Source organism: Mercurialis annua, linkage group LG7, assembly GCF_937616625.2.
Source record: "Mercurialis annua linkage group LG7, ddMerAnnu1.2, whole genome shotgun sequence".
Classification (NCBI taxonomy): domain Eukaryota; kingdom Viridiplantae; phylum Streptophyta; class Magnoliopsida; order Malpighiales; family Euphorbiaceae; genus Mercurialis; species Mercurialis annua.
This window is the reverse complement of record NC_065576.1, coordinates 47,651,427-47,660,542: the sequence shown is the minus strand read 5'-3', so window position 1 is coordinate 47,660,542 and position 9,116 is coordinate 47,651,427. Positions and strand designations below refer to the sequence as shown.

Below are 9,116 nucleotides of genomic sequence, written 5' to 3'. Positions count from 1 at the left end.
GCGGACCTTAACTTGAATCTCATTCGACTATGCCGATAAACCGTTTGAATTCTTTAAAACTTTAAATTTTTTAGGCATGTTCTTCAAAGTGAATCAAATAGATAGAAAATCACCAACTATAAAAAAAACAAATGTTAATTAAAAAAAACTAAATAAAATATAATACTAAAGAATCTTCAATATATATATAGGTTCATGTATTATCATCCAAACAAATTTTTGACATGTAAAGCCAAAAAGCTTCAAAAATCTTGGTTACAATCAAAAAATCTTGAAAATACAAGATTTTTTAATAAATTTTCAAAATTGAACCAGCAAAAACACAAAAAAAACTCCATTTAAAGAGTAATTATTGGAGATAAAAGTCAACTAAAACTAAAAATTAAGAAGAAAGGTGGAGGAGGATGTAGTTTTCCGGCCAAAAGGCCAAAAAACCACCTCCTTAAAGCTATAAGTATTGAGTTGTAGTTCAGAGAGAAGTGAGAAGATTTTTTTTAAAGACAGAGAGCGAATGCTTGTCTCTTGTTAAAAGTTAAACAAAATAAAATATATTAGATGAATAGTTAATTATGTTATTGTAGTATATCATATCATATTTTTTTTCATATTAATTTATTTTTACCATAAAAGTGTGATAAGACACTGTATTAAAATTTGCTGGATATACCACTGAGTTATAGTTCAAATGACATAAGCGTTAAGTAAATATTCTGTTATCCCGTGAGTTCTACTTTTTATACCAAAAAAATACAGTTCAAATGATATAAACGTTAGGTAATATTTTGTTAGATCGTGAGTTTATTTCTCCTACAAGTGCTTCCTCACGATAAATTTATAGGCTTGATTCAGTTTAGCAAAACATCACCAAGTTAACAACTACTTTACTTGCTGTAGTCTCCTTCCTGCATAATAGCTCCAAACTGAAAAATAAATACTGAATCATTTCTCTATTTACCAAAACACTTAACCTGCTAGAAAAGACTGTAAAAAAATTGAGTTAATCAGAGATTAGTTTTCAGCAAGGTTCATACCAAGTTGAAAATATCAATCAAGGAGGACAATCAATACAAATGATTAAAATTTGAAATTTCAAGCATATGTTCGATAAAAGGCGACCTCTTTGGACAATTATTCGAAATCCTGAACCAGTCTATAAATTTCAAGATTATTACAAGCTGACATCCTGCAAGAGATAATTACAAGATTCTGAAATAGAGGTACAAAAGCACAAACACAGCGTAGCATCTTCTTCCTTCAAGAAAGCTGCTTTTCAATCTGCTATAGGCGAATTGAGGTATCTGCATCGGTCAAACAAAAGGCAATGAATACCGATCGCAATGAAACAGATTAATGACGGTCACCTATCAAACTAAAACCGTAATATCATTCTTACACTAATGAAAAGCTCGCTCCACATACGCAAACAATATGCGAGTAAATGAACAACTGAAAAATTTAGACATAACTCAACATCGATGTAGCACTAAAATGGAAGTGCTAATATGAAAAATACTGAAATGAAAAACGGCGAAACCATATTTCTTTTAAAAAAATATGTTTAAAATATAGAATCTTGGAGTTTCATAAGCTCTACCGGAAAAGGGAAACAAAATGCCAAAACGTAAGACTGGAGAAGTTTTTGTGCGGCTCAACATCAAAAAGCTCCATTTCCAAGCCGCTTGCGTCTCAAGATTTCAGCAATTGCAACAAAAGATTCACAGAACTCAGACTACGAAAGAACATACAGATACAGCGCAGATCATCCTAAACGTTAAAGAATCTTTCTAACAGCCCATACAGCACATCAGCTTTGCAGAAGATACAGACTGCTTATGTTTCAGTTTCACTACAAGTTAACTATAATCATGAACCATTTATGCTATGTAGCACGCACACAAATGCAGGGAAACAAGACAATTGGAAACAGCAAAATAGTAGTATTTTACGGTTTTCTGTGTTTAAAATGAAGTTTCGAGCCCGAAATACCTAATTTCCGACAAGTTTTTGAAACAAGAATACGAAGTGCCCGTGCTACTTAGCATTTAAGTTAACACAAATGCCACAAACCACATGCAGTGCAGTTAAAATCAGTAGACCCTAAAGATAATTTACCATGAGTTTGTGACAATTTAACCAATCCTATTCAAATTAAATCTTAGGCTAAAAGCATCAGCATTAGTATGAACATGAAACTGCATCAAACACATCTGCATTATGCATTGCAAATAACATAAATAAACAAATTAAACTTACCAAATTCATTTAGAGGAAGAGGGGGCAACATAGCTGTCTTCAAGAAGATCATCATACGGGTCTCTGCGACCGACAACTTGGCTAATCTGAGCATCCCAAGCAAGTTGAGAATTATGTCTCTCAAATGTCCAAAAACCGTACGGCCTCAAAGGTAAGCTCCACATTTCTTTTGTCTTCTGGCACTTATCTTTCACCGCATACAAACGATCCCTAGCTCTCTGGTCTCTTTCCTTTGGATCTTCCATCAATCTCAGCACCAAATTCTCAGCGAATTCCATTATAAATCCCATTTTTTCAAAACCCTAGAGTTTCAATTTCAATTCCAATCAAATCGAAAACAAACTAAATAATAATACAATTCAATTATTAATCAAATATGATAATTTATGAGCAATCGGAAGTAAAATTAAGCTGATCAAAATCAAATAATAATTGTTACCTAATCGGGGACTTCAGAATCGCGACGCGAAGAAACGTTTCTGACTAAAAAACTATGAATGAAACTCGATGACGATGAACATCAGGTTGGTTGGGGAAAGAGTTAAAAGGCCATAGATTAAGCCCATTACAAATTTTATGAGCCCAATTGAAAGGAATAAGCCCAAAACATTAGGCCTTTATCATTTGTCTGAATAATCTAAATTATTCCTATATTAAATTAAGACAAAGTTTAATATTTTTATTGATTAACTCATTTTATCTAAATAAATTTTATTTTTACCAACGAGTTATAATTTAAATAGTAAAAATGTTAAGTAGCATTCAGTTAAAGTCGTAAGTTTAATTTTTTCCACAAACATTATTCCCTTCCAGTTATAAAAAAAACTACCTTTTTTACTGTATGTGACTGTTAACTTCTTTTCTATCAATTTGGAAAAAAAAAGAGCATACATGCTTAAAGTCTAAACACGTACATAAAGATCTTACTAGCAAGCCAAATTAAAAATTAACAAATAAATAATAGCTTAACTAGTAATAATTATTAATAGAAAAAAAATAGTATTATCTATTTTATTAAAAATGATCAGACGGTTTTTACGGTTAATCCGGTTTAATGATTTTCGATTCCTGGGATTGCTTCGGTTCAAAGTGATTGACCATATTATTTTGATTTTTGGTCAAATCGGTTGAATGGAATGGTTCGGTTGGATTCGTAACCATGCTTTTAAACAAAAATGTTGATATGATCCCTCTCGTTTTCCTATCATGCAACAGAAAAAGAAACACACTTTAATATTGCCTTTCTTATGATGGGATGAAATTCTAAAAGTGCCAACAAAAAAATAAATATGACAAGTTAGGATGTAGGATTAGGCTTCTTAATCCATTTGAGTCATTCTAATTAAGATGTTTACTTGTATCACATTCAATCGACAATCTTTAGACTTTATTTTAGCTTCTTAATTAACTAAACGTCTTAAGTATCAAAATCAAATTTGAGTCATTAAGGTGGGTTCATGACATTAAATCTACAATTTTTTGCCTTTTTGCCTTTAACATATAGTTTTAGCCATTTAAATAAATGAAGAAAACTCCAAGGCATCCATGTCAATTTCACTAATTAAAGCTATGTTTTTTTTATGTACACTTAGGCTTTAATTGATTGCAAAACTGTAACTCTGCTTTCTTATACGCATTAGTTGTTCATAAAATTATTATTTTGATTATTTTTTCAAAAATATTGATCAATTCATATATAAAATATTTAAACTTCAAATTAAATTTGAAAAATAGATGGTAATGGTGGTATATGCATAAACCAAAAAAAGTACGAATGAAGTCATCGTATGCTCTAAATTTACGCGTCAAAGTCAATTAATTCATATTTAACATTTTTAATAAATTAACCTTAAAATTTTACAAATGAATGCGTTTAGGCACCACAATGACCTAATTTCGGGTTTAATTAATTTAAGGTTAAAAGATATTGTCTCTAATTGATTAAAATAGTTTAATAGTATGTATTAATTGATCAAGACACACAAATTCAAGGACCATAATGACCATTTGTTCAAAAATGTACTGGCTAATCTACGCAGCGACAAAATTTAATGATTCAGCAGTACATTTTGAGAGCACATGGATGAACAATTTATGAAATCCAAACAAGTAGTTGCATTTTGGTTCTGTTTATTTCCATCCATAGCTGGAAATCCCTAACTAATGGCATTAAATGGGCTGGGCTTGGACCACTCTTTCCTTAATATATATTCTATACCAATTTTGAACAACAATAATAAATTAGTGGGGATAAAAGCACCTTAAGATGCTGCCTCTTTTCAAGAATATTTTTGTATGTTTTCCTTTTTATTGAGAAAATTACATTCCATATGTTTTCTATTTGCTTTTTTAAATACAAATATGCTCTTTTTTATAAAAAAAAAATATAGTACTATTTTTTAACAAGCTATCAAAAATGTATTCTTGTACGAAAAATGAATAAAAAAATCGGTAAAAATATATAAAAAAACGTGTATTTTTATAAATAGATAACTAAAAAAGTATTTATATAATTACTCATTTTCTATTCGAGGAAGGATTATCACATAAAAAAAGTGAATTTTCTTATAAATAGAACTCATTGGTTTTAATATGTGTCCAACTTGTCCAAACTCCTATCATTTGGAAAAAGTTTAAATATGTATTTTTTAGTTATGTCAGATTTGAGTTTGTATTCATATTATATTTTATTTTTAATGCTCTGATTTGATATTTTACTTTTGATTTCAATTTTTTATATGTCTGAAAAAGTCCTCCAAAAATTTAATGTAAATTGAGTATGAATTATACTTATTCTTGCATATAAAAGTTTAACTTTTCAACTGAATTCGATTCATAAATGAATATATATTTTAATAAAATTGTTCTCTATCTATAAAACTCAAAATTTCTATAATTTTACACAATTAAAATATCAATAAAATTTTCACAAACATTTTTCTGTTCTTTTTTTTTTTTTTAGTTTTAGCTTTAGGCATAAAAGAACACCAAATTCTCCACTTACACTAAATGGATGTCTCTTCCACTACTTCATTCCTTTTCTTTTGCTTTTCTTCAATCAAGTTTTCTTTGTTGGTCAATAAATTTGATGGTTTTCAACTTTTTTGACCAAAAAAAGAAACAAATAGTTGAGAATGCTAATAATTAATCACAACCCTTTTCTCTTAGGTTGTTGCATTGCCCCATTACCTACAACTGCATGTTCATCAACAAATTTTCATGAAAACTAAACCCAAGGTAAATTTAATCAATCTAGTCTTAAATTTAAATTTTTTAACAACTAATTTAACTTTTTTTTAACATCAAAGGCATGCAATTTCTTGTCTTTACCTCAAAGCTAAGCCATTTCTTAAGCAAATGAACAATAAATGTGATCTTCCCCATGTGGTGGAATGGCTATTTATCTCATGTTCCCTTCACCTAATTTTCATCCTTCAAACCCAAAACATGAAAAATGCTGAAGTACAATCAAAATATTATGCCATACCCACCAAATCATATTATTATGGATCAAATTTTGGATAATATGGACACAAATAAAAAAATTATGAGTAATTTATTGTAATTTTAGAGCGATAAATAATATAAATATTTTAAAAAGTAAACATTTTTTTAATAAAAATATTATTTGTAATTTTAAACTAATAAAATATTAAGTAAAATATTTAGTAAACATAAGCTGACGAGATGAGTTAACTTAAGTTTTGAATTCGAAAAGCAACTAAATTAAGAGTTAAATTCTTTAATCTTCTATTAAAATAGGAAATTTATAAATACAAGCATAAAGTTCAAAAATAAACGAAAAATAAAATAAGGAAAATTTGCCGAAATTTGCATTTTTCTTTTCTTTCTTTAATGAGATTAAGTTGACTCTATAGTACAAGAAGGTGAGCAGGATTGAACCAAAAAGGATGAAAAATATACTAAATTTAATAGGAAAAAAAAAAGTACCCTACTCAGTCTGCCGCTAGTGTCCCTAATGCAGCCGGTTATAGGATACATGCCCTAAGAATTAAAAGGCTCCTCCCTACAATTTAAATTTTAAAAAGGAAAAAAGTTGCCCAAAAAAAGGTGACCTCGATTTGGTCGATATACAAAACTTCTGTGCCATCCAAACAGACCGTAGTAAAAAGTTGTTTCTTTTACCTTTTCACCGTTTAACTTTTGTAGAACCAAAATATTTAATTTTAACTGCAAAATGATATATCCGTTAAAAAAATGGAACCATCCTCTCGCCGTCACCGTTAATGTTCATTAACTGTCTACGACGACGTTTTCATTTCCGTCAACACCAACTGGTTCTCCGTCGCCGCCGTCCTCTTCCACCCACCGTTCCACAGGCGCACACTCCTCTTTATGCCTTAACTTCCAATCAAGCGCCTGGCAAGCGCGTGAGCAGTAGTTCACAGCTCCACAAACAGAGCATCTTCTAAACTCATGTTTCCTAGTCTCGGGCCTTCCACAACCCTCGTGAGAACACAGACGGAGCCCAGAGTCCGGCGACCCGTTTTTTAACTCATACCAATCCGACATGAAACGACTAGCTGGGTGAGCTTCCGGCGCCGGAACATTACAACCGAAATCACTTAAAAGAGGACAACCAGGGCCGCCGGTACCACTCGCGACGCTGAGATTAGGATGCGCGTGTTGGTTCCAGTTCAACCACGCGCGGGAATTTAAACCTGAATTCGGATTAGATAAAACAGCAGCTAACTCCCGAGCGTTTGCTTGTACGAGAAATCGCCGACCCTCGGCGATGTTTTGACGAACACCATAACCATCTTGAAGACAGTGCCCTAGCTCACGTAGCGCGTCAATATGACCAAGAAAGGCAGCTCTTGCGCATAAAGCTACGCCGGCTCGTAAATCCTTGTCGTTTTTTGAACCACCGCTACCGTTAAACTGTATAACCGCTAAAGAATAGAGCGCCGGCGCGTGTGAGCTAATCGCCGCCTTCGCCATTAAAGAAGCTCCACTCCCTCTGTTTTGTAAACAATAGAATCGAATCTGAAAATACAAATAAAAAATAATTAATAACCACCAATATATTATTCTTTTAAATAATATCTTAACTATAAAAAACAGAAAACAAATAAAATAAATAAATTATTTACCATGCCAAGAGTGTAGCAAGCTTCAACATTTCCGGCATCGGAACAGAGTTTCAAAAACCGGTGAGCTGAATCCGACCAGTTTTTAGCTTTCAAAGCGAAAGTTTTCGGCGAGGCTTTTGATAGTACAATAGAATTAAGACCTAATCCATTTAATCTCTTGCACCTGTTCATTTCAACAGAATTTATATTAAAACAAAATTATTTCAAAATCTAAATAGCCCGGACACTTCATTCAATTAACGTGTTTCGTATTGAAAGTTCTGTTTTAAAAATATTTCGAATCAATCCGTCTCCGTGCTACCTAACTTTGAATTAATAAAACAGAATAAAAAAAAATCAAACGTACGTTAATAAAACATTGATGAAATCAGAAGGAGAAGAAGCAGAGGAGCTAAGCTTGCAGAGAATACACGTAACAAGATCATCAGGTAAAGTATCAAAAAAGTCAGTTTTATCCTTCTCCGGTGATAATCTCTGTCTTTTCCGGCTAGAAATTTGTTCGCCGGCGGATACAGCCGGTTTGACAGTTGTGATGAAATCTCCCATTTTTCTTCTTTTAACTAATCTTTGATTAAATTCAAGAACATCTGTTCTTGGATAAGAATTCCCTCGTCTTGTTTTCATTTTCCGGCGAAATTTTCCGGTGAAATTGTTCCTGATTTGTCTCTATAATAAAGAGAAAACAAATAAAAGGCAAACTGAGACCTTATATATATATAAGAGACACAGAGACCAACAACAACAACGACATAGCCGAATTATAATTTAATTTAAATTTAAAATACAAAACTCAGGTTTGTGGTCAAATGACAATGTTAACCCTTTTATTGTCATGTTCTTGGTCAAACGGGTTTGACCCAGATCCGTTTTAGTGTTTTATTTTAAAGTTTTATGAGTACAGTTTCTGTTTTAGCAAAAAACGGTTAAAAAATAACTGTGAAAGTAAAACAGTAACTAACTTCTGTTATATTTTACTGTTGGGATTTAATTCATGTTTAAAGACTAATAAAAATAGCTCGTGATTAGTGTAATACACGTGTAGGTGTGGAGCGTGGGGTGAAAGTATTAGCAAAATTCAGGTAGCGAAGTTTGAGCATTTGAATGAACGAAATAATTTGAAATGTCAAAAGGAACCATTAACATGGTTAAGTTACTCTTCTTGCTTTATTTATCTTCATTCTTTTTGGAATAGTTATACTTATTTTCCTGTTTAAATTTTAATTTCTTTTAAACTAATGTTAATTTTAAGATACATGGTTAAATATATAAATTGGACCCTCTCGTTTGGTTTGATTTTCAATTTGAACCCTATTTATGGACATTTGCTATGTGATTCTATACGTAGAAATGTATTATTGCACACACAATTATTATTTTGTTCTAAATATAACAGATAAATTTAAATAAAAATAAAATTTATTTTTATCTTTTAGCACATTTGTGAAAAAACGGATGATATCATTTATTTAATATGATTTTTTAAAGTTAAAATACCATTGGAAAAATATAAATTCATACACCAAAATAGCATATATAATAACTAAAAAGTACATAATCGTTATTTTTCAGAACAATAAAATTTATTCCAAAATTCTTCAGTCATTACGAATTAAAATTTGAAGATAATAATTTTTATTCTTTTATTTTATGGTATTTAAAGGAGTGCAATTGTGAAAGAAACATATGAATAAATTACTGATGTTTATCAGTCACATTTACATCAACAAATTATTGAATATATGAATAGTA

At 30.9% G+C, this 9,116-nt stretch overlaps 2 protein-coding genes across 3 annotated transcripts; both read right to left on the bottom strand.

Annotated features, from left to right (window-relative positions):
* Positions 1-1,063: 1,063 nt before the first annotated feature.
* On the bottom strand, positions 1,064-2,801 carry LOC126657441 (uncharacterized). 2 transcript variants are annotated; one of them, XM_050352130.2, is made up of 3 exons: positions 2,693-2,800; positions 2,254-2,555; positions 1,064-1,298 (listed from the first exon to the last, which is right to left on the bottom strand). In XM_050352130.2, exon 2 carries the CDS (start codon positions 2,541-2,543, stop codon positions 2,259-2,261), a length of 285 nt encoding a protein of 94 aa, XP_050208087.1. In that variant the 5' UTR covers positions 2,544-2,555; positions 2,693-2,800; the 3' UTR covers positions 1,064-1,298; positions 2,254-2,258. The 2 variants fall into 2 exon arrangements, with proteins under 2 accessions (XP_050208087.1, XP_050208088.1); XM_050352131.2 differs by lacking the exon at positions 1,064-1,298 and adding an exon at positions 1,577-1,685 and having other exon boundaries at positions 2,693-2,801.
* Positions 2,802-6,073: 3,272 nt separating this feature from the next.
* On the bottom strand, positions 6,074-8,062 carry LOC126657440 (F-box protein At1g67340). The gene is made up of 3 exons (XM_050352128.2): positions 7,714-8,062; positions 7,368-7,530; positions 6,074-7,260 (listed from the first exon to the last, which is right to left on the bottom strand). Exons 1-3 carry the CDS (start codon positions 7,989-7,991, stop codon positions 6,508-6,510), a joined length of 1,194 nt encoding a protein of 397 aa, XP_050208085.1. The 5' UTR covers positions 7,992-8,062; the 3' UTR covers positions 6,074-6,507.
* Between the last annotated feature and the right edge of the window lie 1,054 nt (positions 8,063-9,116).